This window comes from Alternaria alternata (assembly GCF_001642055.1).
Source record: "Alternaria alternata strain SRC1lrK2f unplaced genomic scaffold CC77scaffold_10, whole genome shotgun sequence".
NCBI classification, from domain to species: domain Eukaryota; kingdom Fungi; phylum Ascomycota; class Dothideomycetes; order Pleosporales; family Pleosporaceae; genus Alternaria; species Alternaria alternata.
In genome coordinates this window covers 141,710-167,249 of record NW_017306199.1, presented here as the reverse complement: position 1 = coordinate 167,249, position 25,540 = coordinate 141,710, and the positions used below count along the sequence as shown (strand labels likewise).

The 25,540-nt window shown below is 50.6% G+C and overlaps 11 protein-coding genes across 11 annotated transcripts; 4 read left to right on the top strand and 7 right to left on the bottom strand.

Moving 5' to 3' along the window:
* On the bottom strand, window positions 1–860 carry CC77DRAFT_1070027 (pectate lyase; the record flags this gene model as incomplete). Its single annotated transcript, XM_018529103.1, has 3 exons — window positions 590–860; window positions 478–537; window positions 1–422 (listed from the first exon to the last, which is right to left on the bottom strand). The coding sequence occupies exons 1-3, from the start codon at window positions 840–842 to the stop codon at window positions 1–3; spliced, it is 735 nt and encodes a 244-aa protein (XP_018385969.1). The 5' UTR covers window positions 843–860.
* A 1,045-nt stretch (window positions 861–1,905) lies between these two features.
* Window positions 1,906–3,238, bottom strand: CC77DRAFT_962462 (cyanamide hydratase). The gene is made up of 3 exons (XM_018535645.1): window positions 2,783–3,238; window positions 2,355–2,648; window positions 1,906–2,238 (listed from the first exon to the last, which is right to left on the bottom strand). Exons 1-3 carry the CDS (start codon window positions 3,000–3,002, stop codon window positions 2,036–2,038), a joined length of 717 nt encoding a protein of 238 aa, XP_018385968.1. The 5' UTR covers window positions 3,003–3,238; the 3' UTR covers window positions 1,906–2,035.
* Window positions 3,239–3,525: 287 nt separating this feature from the next.
* Window positions 3,526–7,364, bottom strand: CC77DRAFT_1061131 (cysteine proteinase; the record flags this gene model as incomplete). The annotated part of the gene is made up of 8 exons (XM_018528393.1): window positions 3,526–3,861; window positions 3,948–5,601; window positions 5,651–6,067; window positions 6,116–6,711; window positions 6,759–6,885; window positions 6,950–7,125; window positions 7,182–7,289; window positions 7,344–7,364. The coding sequence occupies 8 exons, from the start codon at window positions 7,362–7,364 to the stop codon at window positions 3,526–3,528; spliced, it is 3,435 nt and encodes a 1,144-aa protein (XP_018385967.1).
* An 833-nt stretch (window positions 7,365–8,197) lies between these two features.
* Window positions 8,198–9,214, bottom strand: CC77DRAFT_935779 (hypothetical protein; the record flags this gene model as incomplete). Its single annotated transcript, XM_018534458.1, has 3 exons — window positions 8,198–8,313; window positions 8,365–9,067; window positions 9,119–9,214. The coding sequence occupies 3 exons, from the start codon at window positions 9,212–9,214 to the stop codon at window positions 8,198–8,200; spliced, it is 915 nt and encodes a 304-aa protein (XP_018385966.1).
* Window positions 9,215–10,824: 1,610 nt separating this feature from the next.
* CC77DRAFT_935775 (AP-1-like protein) lies at window positions 10,825–12,836 on the top strand (the record flags this gene model as incomplete). Its single annotated transcript, XM_018534457.1, has 3 exons — window positions 10,825–11,319; window positions 11,370–12,595; window positions 12,668–12,836. The coding sequence occupies 3 exons, from the start codon at window positions 10,825–10,827 to the stop codon at window positions 12,834–12,836; spliced, it is 1,890 nt and encodes a 629-aa protein (XP_018385965.1).
* Window positions 12,837–13,226: 390 nt separating this feature from the next.
* On the top strand, window positions 13,227–14,184 carry CC77DRAFT_67546 (hypothetical protein). Its single transcript, XM_018532718.1, has one exon. The coding sequence runs from the start codon at window positions 13,617–13,619 to the stop codon at window positions 14,106–14,108; it is 492 nt and encodes a 163-aa protein (XP_018385964.1). The 5' UTR covers window positions 13,227–13,616; the 3' UTR covers window positions 14,109–14,184.
* Window positions 14,185–15,564: 1,380 nt separating this feature from the next.
* CC77DRAFT_1070017 (hypothetical protein) lies at window positions 15,565–17,352 on the bottom strand. The gene is made up of 5 exons (XM_018529102.1): window positions 16,650–17,352; window positions 16,541–16,597; window positions 16,145–16,482; window positions 15,968–16,083; window positions 15,565–15,910 (listed from the first exon to the last, which is right to left on the bottom strand). Exons 1-5 carry the CDS (start codon window positions 16,880–16,882, stop codon window positions 15,572–15,574), a joined length of 1,083 nt encoding a protein of 360 aa, XP_018385963.1. The 5' UTR covers window positions 16,883–17,352; the 3' UTR covers window positions 15,565–15,571.
* A 372-nt stretch (window positions 17,353–17,724) lies between these two features.
* Window positions 17,725–18,412, top strand: CC77DRAFT_67366 (hypothetical protein). Its single transcript, XM_018532707.1, has one exon. It carries the CDS (start codon window positions 17,897–17,899, stop codon window positions 18,320–18,322), a length of 426 nt encoding a protein of 141 aa, XP_018385962.1. The 5' UTR covers window positions 17,725–17,896; the 3' UTR covers window positions 18,323–18,412.
* An 89-nt stretch (window positions 18,413–18,501) lies between these two features.
* CC77DRAFT_1031012 (monooxygenase) lies at window positions 18,502–19,582 on the top strand (the record flags this gene model as incomplete). The annotated part of the gene is made up of 2 exons (XM_018526628.1): window positions 18,502–18,617; window positions 18,676–19,582. The coding sequence occupies 2 exons, from the start codon at window positions 18,502–18,504 to the stop codon at window positions 19,580–19,582; spliced, it is 1,023 nt and encodes a 340-aa protein (XP_018385961.1).
* Window positions 19,583–19,776: 194 nt separating this feature from the next.
* Window positions 19,777–20,699, bottom strand: CC77DRAFT_935764 (P-loop containing nucleoside triphosphate hydrolase protein; the record flags this gene model as incomplete). Its single annotated transcript, XM_018534455.1, has 5 exons — window positions 19,777–19,899; window positions 19,984–20,121; window positions 20,179–20,412; window positions 20,465–20,501; window positions 20,569–20,699. The coding sequence occupies 5 exons, from the start codon at window positions 20,697–20,699 to the stop codon at window positions 19,777–19,779; spliced, it is 663 nt and encodes a 220-aa protein (XP_018385960.1).
* Window positions 20,700–22,100: 1,401 nt separating this feature from the next.
* On the bottom strand, window positions 22,101–25,274 carry CC77DRAFT_962441 (hypothetical protein). The gene has a single exon (XM_018535644.1). The coding sequence runs from the start codon at window positions 25,249–25,251 to the stop codon at window positions 22,591–22,593; it is 2,661 nt and encodes an 886-aa protein (XP_018385959.1). The 5' UTR covers window positions 25,252–25,274; the 3' UTR covers window positions 22,101–22,590.
* Window positions 25,275–25,540: the final 266 nt, after the last annotated feature.

Below are 25,540 nucleotides of genomic sequence, written 5' to 3'. Positions count from 1 at the left end.
CTATCTGCAGACGGGAAGGGATTCAACACTTCCTAGACCAGAGCAACCATTGTTGTTCTTCATGGGCGGACCATCCCTCCCCGCCTCCTTCTCAACGCCTAAGTAGTTCATGCAAACATCCTTATTGTTGCTACCACAAGTACCAGTAACAACAGCCGTATCGCCAAAGTTGTTGTTAATAGCAACAAGGTCCGAAGTCATACCGCTAGCGCGAACATTTTCAATCACGACGTGGCGAGGACTGTTTGCCCGGTTGTTGGAGCAGTTACCGCAGCTACGGTAGAGTTTACCCGAGTTGGTGACGGTGTAGTTGCGAATGGTCACGCGGCCTTTGCCGTTATGCTGGATGACCTTGTCGTTGGCGCCTGTGGCACCGCCGCCTTCGATGAGGACTTCGCCTGGCCCAAGAGCGGTGACGGCGTCTGCAAGATGTTAGTTCGTCATGGTTTCGTTTGTGAGTGAGGAGACTATTCGCACCTTCGCAGACGTTCCTGAACCAAACGTTCTTCAGGGTACAACGGCCGCGGCAATGGATACCTGCAAAGCGTTAGTGAGTTGTTTCCCAGAAGTAGGGTTGGAAGAATGTTACCGTCGATCTGGTTGGGACCGATGATCAAGTTTTCGATGGTTACGCCATCGTCGAGGATGAAGACTGGAGGTCCCTTCGTCTCGTCATCGCAGATGATGCCGCTGTCAAACTCTGCCATGCCGAAATCTCTGTTCGCAGAGACGCGAGCGTTGGAAGCACGCTGCACAGTGCCGACTCTAGCAGGGACATGGAGAACTTGAGCAGAAGCCAGGGAGGCGGCGAGAGCGGCAAGCGTGAAGGAAGTGAACTGCATGGTGGAAGAAGGTTGGGCTGTCTAGAAACTGAAGATATGGATGACCGTGGAGTATTTGAGCGGTGGGGTTGAAAAGATGGTCTGGAGACTTGAGAGACTTGGACTGTAACGAATGTGAAGATGCTGATGAAGTTGCTGGTGGAGATGCTGATGGAGATACTGATGGAGCTGATGATATTTTCAAGTGAGACAGCATGGAAGTTATATACTCGGCCATTCTCCTTGAGAAATTACTACAACACTTGATATCTTACGACTTGGAAGACTGCGAATGCGAGAGCGGTCAATCCATCTAGGGATGGCATGCGATACTCCTCTTGGTATCCAGTATCAAGTGAAAGCCAATACGAGATGCTTTGATCACGCAAAGAACAAACAGCAATCTAGCGTACTACATCTTGGACACCGTAGCTCAGTTGGTCCTGATCGATCAAGGATGCATTAAGATCTAGACAGATCTTGTACACGCGGCAGGTTCCGCTTGACCTGGCGTCACTGTAGTAGCTGTCTTGGTGTACTGTATTCATCTTCTAGAACAGCTGATTCTGCTTGGCGCCTAGCTAGACTATTCCTAGGCTGCTTTCCCACTCAGATGTTTGATGGTTGAAACCGGCGAGACTATATTCTCGGCTTTTATGCTGTCATGTTAGGGCGGGATAGTGGCGTAACTAGTAGTTTGGCGTTTACCCTGCGTTGGTTCTCTGTCTGTGCGCTCAATGCGTTGGAACTTCCCGATAAAGTGTCCGTGCACGTTTCGTGCTACGGACTATAAGGTCGAATTCCCTTGACATTTCCTATATTTACTAAGTAAATTTTGCTTCTATCGTACCTGGCCAATCATCTGTGATTAACGTTGATTCTAGAAAGGATTCAAGTACCCCTTTCAGGAGCCATCTTGTATGATCTTCTGCCCACTTTGAGCCGCACCTCAATTGGCAACTAGATCTTCGTCCGCACGGCGGTCTCAAAGCAAGACGTTGATATCAATGATAGAAATAGACGTGGTAGCGCAGCCTGAGAGCGTGGCGTGTCAAAAGTAGCCAGTAGAATCAACATAAACATCGGCTGCGATGTCGAATTCTTTCTTTAATGTTCAGCCAATAATAACATTCTGACAATCCTGTACTTCTGCACATTTCTCCTATCCATCACAGTCATCCAACTTCCCATCCATTCCAATGCACCACCCAGCCTTATTCATACGGTTTCATAACCTCGTTGCCCGCAACAGCCTCCGCAAACCCCGGAATCGCCGTCGAATGACACCAAGGCTTCTGCTCAATCTCCTTGCGAATCTGTTGTGAGAAGCAAGTCGACCAGCCCAGTCTGGGTAGTTGTCGTGTTACCGCTTCAATCACTTCACGGCTTATGAGATGGGGTTGCCAACCCATGTTATCTTTTAGTTTCAAGTCAGTAAGATGTGTATTCTTCGTTGGGAAACAACAACAAACTCTTCAACGAAAGAACAAAAAGGGAAAAACGTTCAAAAGCAGCAATAGTAGTCAAACATACCAAACTCAGTTGCAACCTGTATCAGCTGTCCCATGGCACTAATCGTGCCCGTCTCACCAGGATCCTGATGCCGGATAATAGCTTCCGCAACGCTCTCCGCCTGTATTTTGGCGGCACCAAACTCCTGCAACTTGGCCAGAGCGATGAAGCCGCCCTGGAAATCAAACGACATGTGCGTAGACGACATGTTCTGCGCTGTAGTCCCGATATCGTGGAGCAGGCATGTCAGCGCCCACGTTTCGAAAAACGTGCTCGACTTCCAGTCGGGCAGGTACTGCGTGACAATCTGGTGACCTGGTTTGCGGTGTTTGTTAGTTTCAGTTTGAATAGGGGCGGGCGTGTTAAGTGGGGATTTGCTGTTGTTGGTACACGGCGAGAAAGGTGTTGTTCTTGTTTGAAGCCGAATGAGATTTGGGGGAGTGGCTTACCGTAGGCGTACACTCGGAGACTGTGGTTGTACGTCTCTGTAGGCAACTCGCGCTTCGCGTATTCACGCGCTTTTTTCGTCAACTCGTTGTCTGGCCAGATGCCTGTGATGTCGACTGCGGCCGCGTTGGTTTGGGGAGCAGCAGCTTCCTTGGCAGAAGGGACGTTGGAACGGTCTCTTGGAACGGCAGTCCAGCCGTAAGATCTGATTTCGTCCGACATTGTATGATATTTGGACAGAGCTTTAGAGTGCGGGTGAACAGGAGAGATGGAAGTCGTCGTGGTTGTTGGATCTAGAGTTGAGTTGACGCAACTTTAAGTAGTCGCATGTATCATGATGCAGATACGCCTTCCGGCCTAAATAGGTTAGACTTGACATGATGCCACAACCGCACTAGCAAACACAACGTCGACTCGTTGAGTAAGCACGTCACATCGGTAAAATTGCAATTGACTATGCGCCTTGTTGTCGTCTTGGTTGAATTCATCAACTCCGGGCCACAGTCTTTTTGGTCAGAATGACATCATCTACGTCATACCTAGCCACGGCCAAAGTCGCAAGCAAGTCGATCTCTGGAAATGGAGTCTGTTATCATCGTTCTTTAAATGTATCCTCCATAACACGATACAGCTGAACCATTTCAACTCCTATTATCGGCGCACTAAAGACTTCAAACAGGTTGATAATCACTCATTTCTACTTCCTACTCACATTGTCAAGCCTATCCGTCCACCCAGCGCACCATCACCGCCTCAGCGGACTCCTGAATCCCATACTACCAAACTGACTCCCCCCTTTCTTCGGCGTCGTCAACGGATCATTCACTTCCCCACCACCCTGCGCACCACCACCACCAAAACTCCCGCTAACCACCCTACTCCCCCCTCCTCCAACCCCGCCACCTCCAATACGCCCCCCACTCCCCGGCGCCTTGAACCCCACCATACTACCCCTACTATAAACATCATTCAACATCGTCTCCACAACCCCCGCATCCTCATACTCCTGCCACTTTCTCCAAAGCTTCAACGCCGTCACCGCGTCCTCGATCGAATCATGCGTCTCCTGCTGAATACTCTCCTGCGAAAAAGAAGAACAACAAGTCAGCTTCGTACGTTGAACACAACAAATTGTGCTGTAATAAAAAGCCATACAAAACAACATACCTTGAGTACACACCACGCCAGAAACTTCAAATTCAACTTCCTCTTGAAATCCGGTTTAAACCACAGCTGACTCGTATCAACCACCTGCACTTTTGGCACATGAATATTAATGGTTCGGAAATCGTTGGCGAGGGAGTGTCCCACAAAGACACAACCGAGATTCAACAACAGCCACAACTTCTTGTACGCGTGTTTGAGTGACACGGGCGCGTGCGGCGAAGTCTCTCTGCTGAGATCTCCAGGCGAGATACCAGACCATTCAGTCAAGTAGTCGACCACTGTTTCGGTGACGGCGATGTAGTCGTCGATGAAGGGCAGGCCTGCTTGTTCGCCCTCGCCACGGCAGACAGACACGCGAGCAAGACCTTTGCGGTCCGGGCGAATGGTTTGTCGGGTACCGTCAGCTTTCATTTCGATTTCCTCAGCCTGGAGGCGGATGAATTCTGCATCGATCGCAACGGGATAACCCGGCCGCGGTTTCTCGGCTTCGGAATGCAAAAGCTTGAATTTCGTGTCCGGGGGTGGTGGATTGGACGACCACCATCTGTATAGGATGGAAGTGTCTAGATTCTCTTTCCAGGAGTCGTCAATCTTGTTGCGGGCGGATTTCAACTGGAAAGTCAACACAGAGGGCAGTTTCCAACTTGGTTCAAAACGGAGGGCTTCTTCTTTGGGGATGGGGCGGACTAGGAAGTCGTTGAAAAGGTGCCATCTGTCTTCCAGGTCTTCTTCTCGAGAGGAAGGTGCGGTGTTGATGGTCGCGACGAGATGAGGCTTCTGATGCTCGCCGCTGTTGATGTCTGCAACTATCCCGACAAGCTCATACACCATGATCTGGTGTACTCCGCGTTGCAAGTGTAGCTTCAGATCTTGGCCCTCAAAGCAGTAAAACTGACCTTGATCTACTATGATTCCGATCTCTTGTGGAAGCCAATTAGGTATAGACCACAATAGTTTTGCTTCGTGACTTTGTATAGCAGCGTTGAGCATTAGTACTCCAGGAACTGATTGAATCGTCTTCCGCTGCACCATCTGTTGGTACCGGTTGCACTTTGTGCACCAGCCTCTAGTCTGGTCTTGCCGCTCGACACTTGCCTTGAGGATTTGTGAGAAGGTGGGACGTGGTATCCGTGTGTTCTTCATAACGTGCTTCGCCGGATACACGAGCTCGTTCACGAAGTTCTTGCCTCCACGAATGGTTTCGTTGTTGCATTGTGCACATCTCATGCTTGCTTTCGCCTGGGTTTCCAGCACTTGGTCCATGGCTGACGGACCGGTATGACCAGGTAGCATCTGCCGGAACTCTTCCGAAACCTTTTCGAGCAAGAATCGATTGAGATTCTGGATCATACTGGTGAGCGCAACATTAGGCGCGAACTCTTCGAGTAGGTTCAGTGAGACTGCATTTGAAAGGCCACTGAAAGTCTTCAGGAAGTTGGATGCCTGGCAATTGAGTCCAGCCGCCTTTTCAAGCATGTCGATGAGGAAGCCTAGCTCGCAAAGGAGGCATGACTCGAAAAGACACGGTGAAGCAGTGTGCTGGAGCGCAAGATTACGCAGCAACGGTGTGAAGCGGAAGAGCTGCAAAAGAGGGTTAGCGTAGGAGTTAGTGATGTGTGTCTCCAGTCCGGAGTACGGTGTCTGGTTGTAGTATCTGGTACCAAGTTAGTGCAAGTGTAATTAGTGTGTACTTGAACACATACGCAAAGTCGAAATCATCAACACCAAACTTGCTGTACTTGATTTCTACGTTGCCATACATGGCAGGAACATCTTTGCGCGTGACGTCGTCGAGATGCAGATCAGTCAGAGTCTCCATGGTCTCCGATGCCAGGGCATCTGGTTCGGTGAATGATTGCGAGGCTCGAGTCTTCTCGCTCAAGAACTTGGGCGCCGACAACGACTCGCTTACTCTGTCCACCTGCCGTGTCGCTTCAGCCTGGTTTCTGCGTTTTGTTCTGGGATTCTTGGCAAAGAAGCCAATCTCGGTGCGAGTCATGTTGTTAAGTATGGCGCTATCAATCTTGGGCGGAGGGGCGCCGACTTCAAAAACCAGATGACTAGGCCAGCTCGACAGCAGCTGTTCCTTGTAATATGGCATTCCAACAGTGCTCAAAGGCCTAGGAAATGTCAGTGATCGGCATAGCGTCATGCCAAACAAAACCTACGTGTCTGGGCTCCAGTCCATTTGCGGCGGCGGTTGGGTATTGTGGTCGGCGGTCTCTGTAGGGTTACTGTATTCTGGAAAATGCACCTTGGTAGGAGAACCCCACAGGTGGATCTGAGAGTTGGAGTCTGCCAGCGCAATAGCCTCACCAGATGGTGCCATCTCGAAGCCAGTAAGGTAAGACTCATAGAAGTTCAGCTGCCGGAGGTTGGCCGAGTCCGGATTCATGAGATCAATGACCTGCATCTGGCCGTTTTGAGATGCTATAAAAGCAGTGGTGGACATGCGGGGGTGCATGCGTACAAAAGCTGCACCCGTGTGAAACGGAATGGGAGGCAGCTGTTTGAGCGTCTTCAAGGAAAAGACATTGGTGAATGGGTCGAGCATATACGCATACTGTTGTCGAGGAGACCAGCCACATGTTGCGAGGAAGTCGCCCTTAGCGTCCATATCGCTGATGCTACCAGTGTGTCCTTCGAAGACTTTGATGACGGAGAGCGAGTTTGAGTCCAAGATGTGAATGCCGCCGTTCTTAGTAGCGGCACAAAGGTACTGTCCAGCGCGCTTCATAATGGTATACTGTGCTTCGGCAGGGAGCTTCCACTGGTCAGCGAATGTCAGCTTCTCCAAGGGACACAGCATACCGTATGTGTAATCAAGCCCTTTTCCACATCCACTTTGAACATTTGCTCCTGACATCCTGCGACGAGGATCTCGCGCGTACCTTTCGAAGTAAAGTTCATACATTTCATGTCCTTGAACTCGGCGCTCCTATATGCTGATAGTCAGCCGCTGCCCGTGTGCGCCATTGATTCCCCTCCTGTAGCCAACGTACGTCAGATGCCATTGTGTGAGCCCGCGGCGATGGGAGTAGTGGACGCTGTTCCTAGAAATTGAGAGCACGCCCTTGTCGGTGAAGAGGAATTGTTTGACTGGGCCATCAGATGTTGCGTGTCCGCGGTATGAGGTATATCGTTCGAGATGAGGGCCGAAGAAGGACGTGACGCGCCCCTGTAGACTTGTAAGTCCCGCTGCACTCGGCACGGATTATGTGTGAACGTACTCACTTGGTTGTTTCCCGTCCATAGCAGTTCTTGCGTCGTGTCAAATGCGAATGTAGATATGGGCACATTAGGAAGATGTGGTCCTGGGGGCGGCAGTTGAGCAATGGCTAGCTGTGCAATCGTCAGTCGCGGTAGGCATAATTTTGAGCACAAACGGAGGCATACCTCATCCCAGTCCGCCTCCATACTTCAGTCGCGTAATGCAGTCCAGTAGCTCGACCGAGCAACTCCGACATGCCTTGTGCTTGTCTGTTGGCCGGCGCGTCGCGGTAGCTGAGGTCTTGCGGCGTGGGGTGAGGTCGGAGCTAAGAGACGCGAACGTGTGTCTTGGTGGGACCGCGGGGCATTCGGGAACAGAGCCGCACCCACCGCGCTGGAAGGCACGGCAGCATGCCGACAGGTTTATAGTCTCGCAGCACACTTTACAGTCACAAAATTATGCAGTCACACATCGCTTCTTCACGTGTTTCATTCCTACAGAAGATTTCCCAGCACGAAATGTGTAATGGACTACCTAAAACACTACGCAACCATAGTGCATAAAACAAGTGGCTAACATACGCCCACATGGAAGGGAACGTGAAGAATAGCATGTCTTACCTGACACCATGTCCGGCCATAGCCATGGAAGATGCTTGGCGAGCAATGTCAGATGAAATGGGTATAGAGCGCCTGTAGAGCGGTCGTGCTTAGTGAGATGGCTCAATAGACGGAGGTGTGCACCCAAGAGTCATACCGAAGATATGCAAATGCCGTAGACTTCGTCGAGGCACATGTAGGTTATCGTGACAAGCCGTGGCATGAGAGAAAACCTGTATCAGGTCAGCTCCGTGTTCTCCTGCAAAGCGAGTAGCTTTGATTCTTGGTCAGCCATGGATCACTCCATATAGCTGTATGACCGCGTATGCCTAGGTCTGAGGTTGGCCCAAGGGCAACGTAAGCAAGAGGTTCAAGTATCAAAATGATTTAATTTCACAATCACATACCACAAAGTGTCCGTTGGCCGTCTTTCAGTATACTCAAAAGCGCTTGCGGTCGGCAGAATACTCTTCGTCCTTCTCGGCATCACCCTTATGGTCGTAACGCTGACGCTTGTGGGTCTCGGTCATGCCCTTGCCAGAGCCTGTGAAGCCGACTGTGACATGTTAGTGGGAGGGTACAAACAAGGATGAAAACGGTTGCTCACCTCGGCTGCCGGCGTCAGTACTAGTGCGGAACATGGACTCCTTCTTGACAACGCCCTTCTTAGCACCCTTGCTCTGGAAATCTGCCCAATTCGACTGCCTCTTCTTCAAGATACCCTTGTTAGCTATGCGACTAGGCTTCTTGTCCTCGTTTACCTCTAGAGCAGCGTTCTTGCCAGCGTGTGCGTTCGGGTTCATGCTAGCAGGTCCTGAGATGACGTGGGCGCTCGAGACAACAGGCGCAGGCGGAGTTGCAACAGAAGCAGGCTCGGCATCTCGCTTGCGCTTGTTCGCAAGAGGACGTACGGCAGTGCGATCGACGGTCAGTGTATCATCGTACTCGAGGAAGCGAACAAGATACTTGGGTGCTGAGACGGAGCCGAGGATACTCTGGATCTTGGCCTTGTACCAAGACCTGTCAGTCCACTGGGCCTCGCAGATGTCGCCAATGCTAAATGAGACTGCCTTCTCGGGCTCCTGCTTCTCCATGGCCTTGCGCAGAACGGGGTGCTTTTCAGGATCAAATTTGGGACCAGCGGGCTCGGCGGGCGATTGGGGAAGCTGAGCTTCGAGAGCGGCGAGCTCAGGACGCAATCGCTCAAGTTTAGCATCGTGTTTGGCGATTTCGTTCAGCATGTCTGTGCGCATGACCGTCATTTCGTCGGAGCTGCCAGTGCTGGCAATGAGCTTGTCCATCTCTGCGAGCTATGCAATATTAGCCAAGTCAATGCGACAGCCTGGTGGCGCGCAACTCACACTCTCAGCCCATCCTGCGCGGAGTCCCTCCTCTTCGGCGATTGCCTGCCTTTTGGCGTTGATGGCGTTCTTTGTCTGCTTGATTTGGTCCGCCATGTTGTCGTGGAGTCTGGTGAGTCTGGTGGGTGTGGTGTTGTGGTGGGGTTGAGTTGTTGTACCTCGCGCCTGCGATTGAGGAAGTCGCGACTGGCAGTGACGCTGGACTTGGCAGGCGCTAGACTTGGCATCGACCCACATAGCCTAGACCCTTTTTTCTCCGCGCTTCAGCCCTACTAGTGATTGAGCGCGTTTCAATGCTGTAATGAACCATCACCACCTGGCTACATTTCCAAGGGTGTCATCTTGACACGCGCGAATCATGCGGATGTCCGTCGCGTGTATGATGGTCTCTCTACACTAACATGGTTCTTGGCATCCATGAGAGCCAGATGTCTTGGCACCATTTCGTGCGACTTCATCAACGCTAGTGGACGGAGAATTCCTACAAAGAAGCCCTGTCTATTAGAAAAAGAGTTTTGAAGCGCGAAGAAGCTTGGGTATTCCCTGTGCCAGACTTCAGAGGCAGATGACAATGACGCATCATGCGTAATGCTGAATCAGAACCTTGAAAGCATCTGTACGCCTCTCGCAGTGGACTTCCATAGAGGGCAACGTTTCCAAATGAGCAAACATGGATCGACATCTCCCTTGATGTTTCTGTGCGTTGAACATGACTTGGCCACAATCATAACATGATGGAGCACATCTCCAGAGTGTGGCCGCCACTGGAAGAGTAGCCACGGAGGCAACGGCAGTCGTCCAAGTCGAAATGAAACAGTACAAGCCACAACGTGTGCCTATGATATGGGTTAGCACGTTAATGTGCCTAGATGCGAAAACAGTATTTGAGGTAGTTTTGAGGAGCCATATTGGCTGCCTTGCCAGGAACAGGAAGGGGTGATCTGCATGTGCTGGTCCGTTCTGACTGTCTTCGATGGCGTTCTTCTCCTACCCCACCAAGCTTTGTGCTTATCAATCACCTCACAGGGAACCTCATGCTGAACCTGACGTGCAGCTGCGCCCTTCTCTAACGCCGTGCTTCTGCGAGAACAGTCACACCTTTTGATCCAACCTATCAGTGACGTCGCTCACCCGTTCATCTCCTGTCGGCCGCTTTGTGACAGGCCCAGCATTGTCGCTCCGAAAAGTCGCCCGAACCAAGGTGCTAGGGTGCCGCATTAGACCCGGCGTCCAGGCTGTGAGGCTGCGAATTGATCTGTTACGCCATTCCTCCTTCACCATCTGACCACCTTTCACACAAATTGTCTACTTTGCCCACTACCTGCTCGCATTCCCCTCCGCGGTCGTCAGAGTGAGTGCGCTACACCCTTGGACTGCTCTAGCCTGGTACAGGCCCCCATCCCCAGACCCGCCAAACATTCGTCCGCCCGCTGGCCTGTGTCGGACCGCCCACTGTAGACTCTTCGCATCTACGCCAAACGTCTTGCGTCACCAATACCAGCTTCGTATACCCCAGCGTGCCCGCGTCCTCCACATTTTGCGGCACTAGGGTGGCGAAAACGGTTATCGCACGTGTTTGACCGATAGCGCCAGCCCCTCCGAACTTCCGCATCACTGCGCGGCTCAGACGAGCGACACCACCCATAAGCTCTGCTCGGAGCTCCACACAACACCACAGTTCCCGCAACCCTTCAAGTGCAATTGCAATGGCAGGAACTACCAACGACTTCCAGAACGGTGCGCCCTTCTACCTCGATGCGACGCAGCAGGATCTCCTCCTTGCAGCTCTGGCCTCGAACAACCAGAACCCAAACGACCTCTTTTCCGCTGGCTTCGACAACGGCTCTAGCAATAAGCAGTCTATGAGCAATTCGCAGTTTCAGTATCCCCTCGATAGTCTCGATCCCGCATACTTCACCTCGCCGCAACAGCAGGCGCCCACGAACAACTTCAACAACAGCATGGACGAAAGCCCCTTTGTCGACTACCTCGACGGAGACAATAGCTTCGACTTCGACAACGCAGACGGCGACATGATTGGGTCGCTGCCCGGCGACACGCCCGGCGATTCAAGCGAAAAGCGGAAGAGCCCGGGTGACGAGGGCGACGACGATGACGAGGGCGGCGGCAAGCGAAGAGAGGGTGAAGACAAGCAAGCGAAGAAGCCGGGGCGTAAGCCGCTGACTTCGGAGCCTACGACTGTAGGTGAAATAGAGGATGCTCACTTGGTATAAACTGACAACAGCTATAGAAGAGGAAAGCCCAGAACCGCGCGGCCCAACGAGCTTTCCGAGAACGTAAGGAAAAGCACCTCAAGGACTTGGAGACCAAGGTACAAGAGCTCGAGAAAGCTTCTGATGCCACAAACCACGAGAATGGGCTCCTGCGGGCTCAAGTGCAACGGCTGCAGATGGAACTTCGCGAATACCGCAAACGACTCTCAATGAACAGCACCGGAGTGACACGCACTCCACCACTCGCTGGAGGCTTTAGCTCGATGCTGAACAACAATAGCAGCAATAACAACTTCTCTTTCGAATTCCCGCGTTTTGGCGGACTCCCTGGCGCCCAGCTCCTAGACAACGGTCCTTTGGCCAAGAAGAACGCATCAGTTTCGACAAATGCGTCAAGTCGGCACAACAGCACCGGACCTGCGCTTAGTCCGACCAGCAAGGCTAATGGCCAGCTCACAAACTCTCCAGGCGCTATGACAGGCAACGGGCAGCGTTCTGGCAGTCTGAACGGCTTCTTCGGTTTCGACAGCAGCAAATCGAACAACAATGACACTCCTCGCAGCAACACCGAGAGCTCTACTAGCTCACAATCACGCGTCTTCCAGTTCAACAGCGGCTCATCCAGCCATTCAGATTCCCCATCCAACTCCTCTACATCGCCCACCAATCAGGACTCGTCGTGCGGAACGACCCCAGAGCCAAGTCATACCTCGCCGAATCAGCAGGCGGACACAATCAAGGACGGATATGTGTGTCACGGAAACTCCGAAGGTGAGGTTCTCTTCTGCGAAAAGCTCAACATGGCCTGCGGCAACCCTCGTAATCCCATGCCCCGTGCGATGTCCACATCTGACGACAAACCTTCTCCTGCAGTCTTCTCACCCACCCTATCCAACGCCAACAACGCCAACAACAACAACAATAAATCTCCCACACCCGCATCGGCGGCGCTCAACGGCATCGATTACTTTGCGAACCAAAACGGCGGACAATTCGATCCGATGCTTTTCGGAGAATACCGCGATACGCAGAATGCAATCGTTGGGGACGGCAACGACTTTACGAATGGCTTCTTCAACGATGCTTTCCTCAACACTGGATACGGTTCTCCCTTCCACTTTGGCGATACACCGGCTGTGCAGAAGACAAATCCGCTCGAGGAGATTGAACGCATACAAGATGGGGAGGACGAGGTTGTTCCAGGCGAGGATGTCAATTCTTTGCTGAATTGCCACAAGATTTGGTACGTACTACATGCATGGAAAAAGACGAGATTTGAGAGGAGCTTTGGGTTGCTAACGTGTGTTTTTAATAGGGACAAATTGTCTAGTCGACCGGATTTCAAGGATGGCACCATTGACATTGACAACTTGTGCTCGGAGCTGCGTGCCAAGGCTCGTTGTTCGGAGAGCGGCGTCGTGGTGGATCACAAGGATGTTGAGGCAGCGCTTAAGCGTTTACCGAAAGATAAGCTCCTCGGATAAAGTTTGTACTCTTCCTTCTCGCGGGATGTTCACCTTGCATCGGGATATATGGCGATTATAAGGCGTATATAACACCACTTGTTTCGGGAAGGGAATGGAGTGAGGGAGAGGACAGGAAGGAGTTTTGGTTTTGTTGGTTTTCTTTCCAATCTTTTGTTATCTTTCATGTTTCACAACGGCACAGTCACTCGTTGAGCTTTATTGCTTCTAGGCAAAAGCTCGCAAATCACGATGATGATATTTGCAAAGCAAGGGAGGGCATATTGGCGTTTATGATGACTACGAAAGATGGCTATGTGAAATACACTGGTCTGGCAAATCGATTCTTGAGGGAGGCGGGGGGTTGTTGTTGCTTGGTTGGTGCTTTGTGGTTCAGACAATCTCAGCTTCCTTCTAGGTTGTATGTTCAATGAAAGTAACACTTTTTTTCATATTTTGCAACGTCATGGGTTTGGTGCATGTGGGTTTTTGAAAGTTGTGGTGGTGATGGTGGCGGTGGTGCCTTGGGGACGTGCGTGTAGTCGTGTGCATATAAAAGCTTCCTCTGCGATGTTTCTTTCCTTGTTTCTTATACTTCACGACCTGACTGTATGTGTCAAAAAAGGTGGTAGTACAGTTCATGGTGCTTGCTTCTCTTCCAAATCAGCACAGCATCAACGCATGGTGCTTGCTCTCGTGTGTCGTTGAGCTTCACCCAAGATCCTCTTTCATAATCTTTTCCCAAAATCTACTGAGCTCCTGATTCTCTCTGGAGACTTCAAATAGGGAACAGAACGAGCTATGGTGCCTGCTCGTTTCCAACGAAACACTACAACATTCACTACATGGGTTCCGCCGCCGCTGTATTTCCAACTCCATCGACTCAAAGACGGATACCGATCGATTTTGGCTCTTACAAATGGCTCAACGCACGTTTTCATGAGCTGCTGGCTCGCTGGATCTGCTCTCAAAAAGGGAAAGAAAAACGAGGATGGACGGAGTGGAGTCCATATAAAAGCCAACTTCTGGAGCTTTGGGGTTCATCCTTCTATACTTCCCAGGCTTTCCTGTTTTCTCCAAAAACCAACGGGAACTGCCTTTATGGTGCTGGGCTTTTCTCAAAACACTCGTTACGGTAATCTATGGTCCTGTTGCTCTGTCCCGCTCCCCTCCAAAATCCGAAGAGTATACGGTCGATGGCGCCTGCTGTCTTACGAAAATCACACCTCGAGCTTTCATGAGCTCCACTGCTCTTCCTTGCCCAGCCTTCTCGAAAAGAGACCAAGCCGATGAAACGAAACACTACGCGACAACAAAAGATACTCATCTCTGCTCGATGAGAGAGACGTGTGCTCGTCTCCCTTGCAAGAACGAAAAATATGCCTGCGCATTAAACATGCAGTCTGACGGGTTGATATTACATTCTCAATTCGGTACTGAGGAGGCTCATGGTGCTTCTGGCTCATTGGACCTGCCGGCAGGGACGAACGTGTGTCGTGCATCGCATATAAAAGCCTGTTGCCGGAGGGGTCGACTTCTTTTCCTATTCCCAACTATTCCTCCACCTTCTCCAAAACATAGGGCGACCTGTGGCATGGTGTCTGCTTCTCCGAAAATTCCAAACGTTTCAAACATATTTGTTTTTGCCAGATTCTTTCCAGCTCCATCAATGCAAAAAAAAATCGAAAAGTGTTTAGTCGATGTCGGCCTTTCCATGACGTACTCAAACTCCTACCGGATTGACGGAGAAAACACCTCATTAGCAGATATTCAAAAACAGGAAAAGAAAGGTTCATGTCGCTGGTCTGAGTGAGCACTACTCGACTCACAGCACATTCTCAAATCAAAATGACGATGACGAGTACATGGTGTGCTCGCTTGTCGGAGGTACTAATGGCGGGAGATGTGTATAAAAGCTAGTCTTCTGGCTTGCTATTCTTCTATATCGCCTGTTTCCCGCTGTATCAACAAAAGACATCGGGAAGATTACATGTGGTTCTGTGAGCCCAGACCCTAGGACGATGTCCAATATATGGACGTGTGTCAAAAGCATGTATACAGGAACCCATGGGAGCCGAATCAGCTTTTTGTACATGCTATGTTCAACGAAGCGCTCCATGTTAGCACTGAACAGAAAGTTGGTGGCTTCTTCGAATTGATACAGCCAAGGACGCATGAACCAATAGTAGGTTCTGCAGGCCAGCACGTGGAGGTGTGTATAAAAGCTTATCTCACTCTGCAAGATCTTCTTTCCATGCACATTCGATTTCAAGCTTACCAAAACTCAAGGCGAGGAAAGCCATGTTGCGTTGAGATCCAAAAGCCAAAACCTCTTTGCTGATGTCGCGGTGTCTCTACGGTAGGCAACTAAGTGGGCGCTCCACCGTGCGTGTACTCTGGATGCATGTCTGCAACACCTGAAAATTTGTACATGGTCAAGACATGCTTGTTTTGCATTCCAAGGTTAACACCATTTCATCGATGTTTAGCCACTGCGCCGCTATATACATGGGTCAGGACCATATGCCTTTCGGTGTCGAAGTAGTGTGTTTAGGTACGACGATGACTTTCACATGTTCCACATGGTAGAAAACAAAGCTACCCAATCTAACTCTATGAATGAGAACTGAAACATCCATTAACTAGTGTTATCCTTGCTCACCCCGTCGTGAATCTTGTCAAACACCAAATCTCCTCCAATCCGCCAGATCATACCCATTCCTTGCGTCATGTCTCGATCGCATCCTCTGCCTCTTTTACTCTTCCTCTGCAACACTAATTTCAGTCGTCTTTCTGATTCCTCCATCGCCCAAGATATTTTCTTCACTCGAATTTCTAGCTCCGCATGGACTGAGGTGACTCCGACTTGTCCTCTTTCCTGTTGACAGGATAAAGAATAGCTCTATCTCGTCGCGCGTGGTCTTCTTTCTAGCGTACATGGCGCCGCCGCTATTAAATGTGGGATACCCTTCTGTAAGCTGGTTTGACGGGGCGGAGGACGAAGACGAGAAAAGCTTCACGAAGAGTGGACGGTAGGCTGGGACGCAGGCAGACATCATGGCGACGTTTGCTTCGATTTGAGAAAGGAGGAGGATCTGAGATGGTGTTAGTCGATTGTCGATGGTAATGCGCATGATCTAGAGCAGACTCACGAAAATGCCATCATATCCAGCATCTTCAGTCACGGTATAGTTATAGAGAGCATGGAGACGCAGGATGGAGGCCAATGCGGCAATGCATCCCACCATGAAGATTCCCATGAGCGCAACTGTATCTCACGGTTAGCATTTACTCGTTTCCGTCAATCAATGCCGTATAGGTTGACGTACGGCACTTTCGTAAGTTCATGTTCAGTTGTTTGAACACTTTGAGCGGCATCACCAAGATGACTACGTCGGTGACGATGTTTACAGATGCATTGGCGAAGTACATCTTTGACATGTTGATGCAGCCCTCGGGGAAACTGCTGTCCCACGCTCGTGAAGGGTCGGCGCCGCATTCGAATATATTAACGAAGGTGACGGTGACAGTTTGTATGAGGATGAAGCATGCCGCACAATACACCCAGCGTCGAAAATTGTGGTGTGTAAAGATGCGATGGTAAAGAGCTAGAATGCTGGCTTTGACGAAGAAGAGGGCCCATGGATAGAATAGCTGGTACACGTACCTGTTCAGAAGTAGGGTTAGCAAACCCGGGCATCGGGTAGCAGCATGAGTCTTCTTACCAGTGTTTGAGGGTCGGTATTAAAGCTTCGTCAAGGTTGAGATCTTTGCTTTTCCGTCTGTTTGTGTCAGTCTGTGGTTATCTCGACAGCATGATCAACTGCGACTTACCCAGTACCATAACTAATTTGGAGGCCACTCTGGATACTCAGCCCAACAGTGACCACCAGGGCAGCCAACATGAAGTAATCGTCCAAACCCACATGGCGGACTAGTATCGCGCGGCAATACAGCCTGAGTGAGATTGCTATCAATGAGAAGAAGAGGAGCACAGTGATAGTGATAAGTACTGGTAGCTGGCGTGAACCATTGTCCCACGTGATATGGGTACCGTCGGCTCCCATGGCGAGGTCTATTGTGTACGTCTATCTGTGTAGTACTGCTAGAAAACATCGCCAGGCATATGGTTATAAGACACAATGAATTGTCAACTGCGCCGCAAATGGCCTTGTCTACCGTGAGTCGTGCGCATCCCATGAGAACGGAAGCGAAAGGAGATCGATCTAACGAGATGAGCGATGAACCAATCTTATCAGGTTGCGACAGCCATGATGTGCAGCTAGGCTACAGCTTGCATCGATGGCAGCCGTAGGGCTCAGCGAACTGCCACGCCATAAAGGTTATTTGTCGTGCGATTCTTGTTCAGCGAACTTCACGAGATTTCAAGGTTTCTGGTACCCATAGCACGATGCGTGGTGATCGAGGACATGACACATTGGCAGAAATATGGATAGCTTTGCTAAAACGAAGATTATGTTTGATCATTTAGGATGAATCGAGCGGTGTTGACTGTGGGCGTCTTCGCAGACCTGATCGAAGAGGAAGGGATGATCTGCCAACGCTATCGACATGGTCTAATCCTAATTAGGTCACGCGAACCGCCCTAAAGCCTTGCCTTCCCCTTCCCCACCGTAGCGCATCATCGGATTTCCCATCGACACAGATGGAGCTCAGGTCAAACACATCACCTCCTGTCTGTTGTCGAAATATCTCATCAATTAACACTTTAGCCATCAATTTCTAGAAGGCCTCATCGATCCGCTGATGTTATCTGTGACGATCGAGTTTAACGAGTCACTGCGAGAGCGGGCGACCCCAGTCTATCTAGCGATCTGGTGGAGTATCACCTTTGTTTCGCCCCGCAAATGTATAGCCGCCCTTTGGTATCTATCCAGATATCTAAGACATTCAGCACGTGTTCTTCATTCAGCCGTTCCAGTCAGTCGCGAGTTTCATAACTTTCTTTTGCCGCATGCGCGGCATCGGCACATATGGCCTGAGGAGATACCGGCTCCGGTTATGCCTGACATCCTGCAGGATGCAGTTGCTTGCATCCCTTGCTTTTGCCGGCCGATTGCATGCGACCAAATTCGTCCCGTTCTCGAAGATCCAATCAGGCAGGAGATGTACCAGCCTGGAGGCGGACAAGCAACCCAACGGTTCCTCCAAATTTAACCCGGGATCGAATGTTTGCAACACCTCGGCACGACACCTCTCTTTGCGCAAGGGAGAGCCGCATGCAATGCATTCTCAGGTTCAGTATCGCAGCTCAAATCACCACGTGTTTACTGAATCATGCAAATGGTCGGTTCCTATATTCCGGTGTTCAAATTGCATCCCTTGGACTCAACATGTGCTGTGCCACATTGGCGCATAGACCTGAATCGCCGTACAGATGTGGAGCCCCCCGGACCCTGGCATTCCCACCACAGTGCGAACGTCTAAATCCAAGACAAGTCCTATGCTTGCCGCACTTATACCCACATCGCAGCGCCGTACATTAGCTTGTCGTGTTCCAAGGCCTGGAAGAGGCTGGATGCACGTTGAGCAGCATTATTGGATCGATGGACGGACGCATAAGAAGCTCGAAGCCCATCGTTCTTAACATGATCGTGTAAAATCACTCTGCTCGCCTCGCCTATAGCTAGTGGTTTGGATCGATATAGCAACTCCACCAGGCACCATGGTCCAGCTTCAGCTCATCGTTTCGTGGCTTTGCTTGGCATCACTTCCATTTGCAGCTGCGCTTCCTGCGACCGATTCAGCCGTGTGCAAAAACCCTATTAAGCGGCTGGAATGGTAAGGTATCCCAGCTTTAACACACGATCGCTACTCGCTAATCAAGATGTCATCACAGGAGACAATTGTCAGACCCACAGAAACGCAGTTACATTAATGCCGTCCTCTGCTTAACGACTAAGAAGGCCAAGTCAGGAATTTCAGGGACTATCAATCGATTCGATGATCACCACGCTGTACATGTCAGTCAGAGTGACAGCATTCATTTTGTAGGACACTTCTTGCTGTGGCATCGTTACTTTGTCGACACATACGAGAAAGCTCTTCGCGAGTGTGGTTATACGGGCGGTCAGCCGTACTGGGACTACACGTTGGACGCAGATCCCCAGAACCTTAGCTCTACCCGCGTTTACGATTCTGAAATCTTCCAACCGGATACCGGCTTTGGCGGCAATGGTGTCAAGGTCGAGCCTACCCCCGAGCAGAACTTTCTGAACCTCACTGGAGGGACTGGCGGAGGATGCGTTCAGACCGGCCCTTTTACCCCCGATAAGTTCATGGTGAACTATCCTGGCCCGCCGTCCTGCCTACGTCGAGACTTCATGCCCCCTCTCCTCAACACCTGGGCAGATCCAAAACTAGAGAAGGCGCAACTTGAAGCACCAGATTTTGTAACCTTCGACCGCACGATGCAAGGCTCAAAGACAGTCTTTGCCCCAAATATTCATGGCAGTGGTCATTTTGGTGTTGGTGGCGTATTAGGACAGGCTGGCGACCCTGCCAATTCTCCTGGAGAGCCATTGTTTTATCTGCATCACGCCAATCTAGATCGCATCTACTGGAGATGGCAGCAGCAGGATTTGGAGACTCGACTTCGGGAGGTTGGTGGACCTATCGTCGCGGAGGACTACCTTGGCAAGAACGTTACGCTGGATTTTGAGGTCAACATCGGAAAGCTGGCGCCCAGCAGAAAATTGGAAGACTTGATGCATATTCAAGAAGGGCCATTTTGCTACACCTATTAGGACTATCTAAACTCACTTTCCCTTGTTCTAGACCCTGCAATGTATGTTATCTGGGATGTTGACAACAACAAGATTCCAACCTTACAGCATGTACACAGATGGTCTCTTTTGCTCACTCGACAGTGATGAGTACCAATTATCTGAAGCATACCTGTAGTTTGCAACATTATACTAACTACGTGTTTCGCAATCAGCTACATCTCCGCCTCGAGCAGTATGTCGAGAACAGTTTCGAAGACATTCTCGATTCCTAGGTACCTTTTCGCTGAGCATTCGAAGTATGCCGACGCGCCGATCTTCTCCGCTATTGCTTCGCCCTATATCAGCAATCAGTAGTGAAACAATTTGGCAAGAGTGTAACTTAGGGAATGACCGATAAATATCGAGGTAGCTTTACTCACTTCTGCCCTAGTTATCGGTGCCCTGCCCTGTTCTCCCAGTTTCAAGATTGTTTCGGGATCATATCGCAGATCTTGCTTTAGTCCCAATAAGCAGACAGGATTCCATTCCCGTATGGACGGCTCAATTTCAGGAAGCCACTGACCAGGTTTAGCACAGGGTGGCAAGAGGAAGGGGCTGCAAGATAATCCTCTTACCTTTTGTACAACGTTGTCAAGCGACTCCCAATTGTCAATAGAGAAACATATGCAAAAGATCTCTGTCGACTTGTAGCTTATTGAGCGGACCTGATGAGCTTGTCTTGTTGGCGGTAAAAAAGCATTATGCAAATCATCATTGCCCACTGTATCCCACAGGGTGCATTTGAAGTCCACTTCGGGTCGAAACTGGAAATTCGCGAGGCGGCTTTCGAAAATTGTTGGCTTATAACGCTGTTACAAGCTTAGCATGGAGTAGGAATATCAGTGCTTCGGTGCACATCACCTCAGGAAAAGACCCATAGGGACCCTCGATTGCAGAACTACAGATATGTGTTAATCTCGAGAAGGTCTAAGCACCATATCTTCCTAGTTACTTACTTTATGAACCATGTCTTTCCACACTCCCCATCGCCAACGAATGTCCAGATGCGCTTCACTTCCGAACAGATCGCTTTAGGGACTCTATTCTCATGCACCTTAGTCTTGTCTTCGCCAGGCAGACTCTTTTGAATGATCATATCACCGGGCTCGCCCGTTTCCGCTTTGTGTATGGTAGGCGATTCGAGAGGAGATTGTGCGAGACCATTTCCGCTTGTAATTTCCTGCTGAGCATTACTAGAGGCAGGGCTGAGAGTCATTGGCGAACCCGGCGTTATAGTATGTTGCGAGGCTGGAGGATCATCCGCAACGCCGCTACTAAGATCTGGTAAGCGGGTCAGGCAATCTGGGGAGACATCCGGCTCATTCTGGAGTGAAGCAAACCAGTCTGACATCAGCTTGTTTGGCGCTAAGCCGTTCACTTTCCAACCAAACTCAGACACGATATCAGACCCATCCCCACACTCTTCAACGAAATCGTCTCCAACTACTGTCGATGCAGATGCCACGACAGTTGCTGCGGTTCTGACGCAATGTTTGAGATGGCTTGCACTCGCGTTATTAGTGTCCTGTCGACTAAAGTATTCATAGAGATCACGGGATTTCTCGAGCAATTCTGTGACATCTCGTGCGATAGTGCGCTGTTGGGAACTGGAAGATATTAGACAGAAACAATCGTATGAGTTACATAACTCACAACATCACAGACTGAAGCGAAAGCTGGAGAACGTCCTTGTAATCCTGGATGCTTTGCCTGTACATGCCGATCTGATCATTTGCATCCTTGAGCCGAATTGCACGTCGCGTCGAGCTCATCCACCTCACGTCTTTATTGGTAGATACAAGTAGTGCTTCCAGCTTCTTCAGAGAGTCGCATCCATCATCTAGGTTTGTCTTCAACGATACCCAGTGTTCACCGATATGGCCAGTCAGAGGCGCTCTGCTGTCCAAGTCCTCTAAATCATCTTTGATTGTATTGAGAACAGTCTCGAGAAGTTTGAGGTCTGCTAGCATTGCATTGATGTTATCTTTTGCCTCGGCTGCGCCATTTTGAAGCTTTTTGAGCTCGATGGCTGTTTTGCCAGCTAAGTGAATCAATGGAAGGACACCCAAAGATATCGAGAAAGGATCCATGGCGGACGGGGAAAAAGTACATGAGCAGACCGTAAGACAGTTTGGCGAACAAGATTGCTGTGATCAATTATCTATAAGCTCGAGTTGCTGGGCGCGGGGTACTGAACGTGCAGCATAAGGCAGCCTTCGACCTGGCGAGACGCCTCCCCATGGGCAGTGCAGTCCCAATCAGGGTGCTGGTTCATCTACTAGCACAGTAACATGGCCCCTGATAGGACACTCCACTCCCATCTTGCAGGAAACCGGTCAGGTTGGGTTGTGAAAGACGCAGTGGTAGTAGCACAAAGCCAGCACATTGTACATACGACTCATGATCGTAGGCTCCTGGAATATTTTGCGCAGCTAAGAGAGCAAGCGCATGGATAAGAAATACAAAAGAAGAAAGTGAGAGAATCTGACAGGGCCATCTCGACATAGAAGCAACACTCCGCCAGTAGCTCCGCTTAATCATCTCTGAATCAGCCCCGCGCGCCAACTTAGCCGAATCTTCAAAGCTTCACACACCAGCAATTCCTCTAGCCCACCCTCTCTTATTCCCTTCTAGAGACAACCTACACTATACGGCGTCGCACGACGCGCGCCACAGTGACACCAAGGATACATGCCGAACGTTTCCAACACCGGGCTTTGCAGCCGGACTTGAAGTCAACTTGACTTTCAAGTTCGGCTGCCCGATGTTTTCAACCACCTTGCTCGTTCACAGAACAATTGATCGCCTTTCTAGCTCAACTAACCTCTTATCATTCAGTTCATAGATCAGCCAGCGAACGTACTACTTACCGTTCACACCCTCTCTCATATACCAATATTCAGTACATAGTCACCAAAGCAAACGAGAATGGGAAACACTCTATCCAATACCCACAAGTCTTCATTACCACCACCACCACCGTCCATCTATTCATCGTCCTCTTCCTCCTCCTGCTCCTCATCCACACCCGGTGGCATCGCCGGAATGCTAAAATCCTCCAAGCTAGCCCACTGACTACTCTTCCCCCACCCACTCCCAACACCCGTCGCCTGCGTCATCCCAACACCCCCATCCAACAATGGACTACTACTCCCCCACGCCTTCTCTGGACTAGGAAAACTACTCGGTATAAACAACGGCGGCGGCTTATTCGGCGACGAAAAAAGCGCAGGTTGAGAGCTCGGTATGCGATGGGGCGTTGTATGTGTGCTGCCAAACTGCTGAGTGCGCTTGTGGCGGGGTGTGGTATGAGTGCGTTGTGTGATTTCGTCGACGGTAGTTGCTTGGCTGGGGTGGTATGCCGATGGTTGTTGTTGTTGTTGACGCGAAGGTGGCGCTGTGGTCTGAGTTTGATGGGGAAGCCGAGGCGTCGCGTTGTAACTGAATGCATCGGGTGCTGCGCGCATGCTGGACGATTCGGGCGGGCGTGCGTGTACGTATTGCGAGTAGGAGAACCATTCGTTTTGGAGCTGTTGCTCTGCTTTGCTGGAGTGCGACTCTTGCGTTTCATGTTCGGGAGAACGAGGAACTTGGATGGCTAGGTCGTCGAGATCGGTCGACGGCTGGATTGAAGTTGAGGGAGGTGGGGTTAGTTGTCGCCTGCTTGATTGCGGTGGCGTTGGATTGGGTGATGTATAGGGTTCCTCCCACGATGAATCATCGTTGATGACCATGGGTGTAGATGGACACGTGTACTGGGGGTATCCTTCGATGACTGGAGGCGTCGATCGGAGCTGCTCTGTTTCCTGAGGTAGTCCTCCTTCAGGACTCGTGGTAATGTCGCTTGCGATTCGGCTTTCGTCATTTGGTAGGTTTGACTGGGTTGTGGGTAGTATTGTCGCATCTTCATCTTCATCGTCGTCGTCGTCGTCGTCATACTCAAGTTCTTGCTTGACAGTAACTGACTCCATGGAGTGCGACGAGCTTCTTCCAGTTGAGGATTTGTTTGGCTCACCGAGCTCAGGAGAAGGTTGGTTGTGACCTCTTAGCGTGGGCAGATCATTCGATTCTTGTGATGACCGAGATTCACCCACGGCATCCTCCTCATTTGCATCAGCGCATGCCTGATCGATCTGATTAAGTATTGCTTGGGTGTCAGCGCCAATAAGCTTGCCAGACGCAGTCTCAGGCCGGCTAAAGAACAGTCGTGTACCCTCATCCTTGCGATGTTTGTTCGCAGGTAGATCTTCCTCAATCAAGCCCTCGTCCTCGTCTTCAGAGTCTTGGATCGTGCTTTCAAACTTCCTCAGTGTCGGCGGAGGTATCGGCGTCTTTGACGGCATTTTAAATGTCACCTGCTTGCGTTTCGAGGGCGTGTCCGGTGCCAATATCGGGTTGCTCGAGCATGCCTTGAGGGGTGATCGATGTAGTTTCTGTGGGGAAACTTGAGTCGACAGGGGTGAATCAGCTGGCGATTGGGAAGAAGGAATCACGCGAACACGTCGCTTTTCTGGAGTTGATAAAAGGCTGAAACGGGCTTTGCGGGTCTTGTGCTGCTTCTGCGGGCCGTAAGAAGCGTCTCCAGTCGCCGTGGCTGGCGGTACATTTCTACGTCTAGTTGCCCGGGTTGTTCGTGTGACAGGAGCCTCGATAAACTGTGTCGGTTTGTAGCTGTCTTCGCAGTCTTCACCCACCTCTTCTTCCACTGACTGTACCACCACGTCAGGAGTGTCTTGCGAGTCTGCTGTAGGCTCTTTCTTGATATATTGATCTTCCGAATTCTGTTGTATATCCCCTACAATATCATCTGCAGCCTCCTGTTCTTTGATGCTATTGCCTTCGATACGATGAAGTCCTTGTTGTGCGAGTCGCTGCGCTACAGCATCCCCATAGGTCTGACTATCCCGCTGTTCTGCCTCATCGTCGCTCAGTGCCTCATCCAAGTCCTCATCCGACATGACTTCTTGTGCTCGCATGCGCGGTATCATCTGCGTCAACGTGCGCTGTTTCCTGTCGTTTTCGCTCTTGCCACGTCCCCAGCTCAAGCGCGAGCTCTGTTTGACAGGCTTGAACTCAGGTCCCTCGGAGTCTGGCAGTGGCTTCCTCCCATCTACCAGCTGTGTCATTGTAGATTGCCGACGCAATGTACGTTCTCGGTTGGTTTTGATCGCTGTCGCATCGTTCGCATCATCGGCATCGATTGCCACGCGTTTCGAGCGACGATGATTCTTGGGCGAGACAACTGTTCGTCTGCGCTTTGACGTAGGTTCGACCGGCTCTTCGTCTCCATCACTATCTTGCGGCAATACATCACTACTCCTCTTCTTGCTCTTCCCCTTCGCCTTTCTTGCCGAAGGCTGCTCTTCTTCCTCTTTCACCTGCGGCTCGATTGGAACTCCTCCATCCTCTAGGTCTTCTTCTAAATCTTCATCACTGTCCTCATCCGAGTCTGCGACTACAGGAATATCCCTTGTCTTCATCTTCTCTGGCAAAAAGATCATTTGCCGCTTTGCGTCATCTCGAACTGGCGACGAGGGCCGACGCACTATCTTGCGCTTGTGTGGAAATTGGACCTGCTGCGGCACTTTCTTCGAGTAGTAGACTTTGTAGTCGGCATCTCTATTGCTCGAACGCGTTCGTGGTGTCATTGTGGGTAGAGTATCGATAAGGTAGGGAAGTTGGTGCGTTGGTGACGCGACAGCGACGCGTTGAGGGGACTAGCGCGATGACAGGGGCACGCGTCATCGCCACCTACCCTCAACCCATACACGCTCGTGATCGAAGCTAGACATCAATGTGAGCATGCGCAGTCATGTTTTGAATGTCTGGGTCTGCTATGGCTGTCAAGCATGGCTTGTTCGTTGTTTGCTTGAATCTGAACAGACTTCAGATATCGACGTCATAGACGCCAAAACTAATATTCTCGCCATGTCGCTA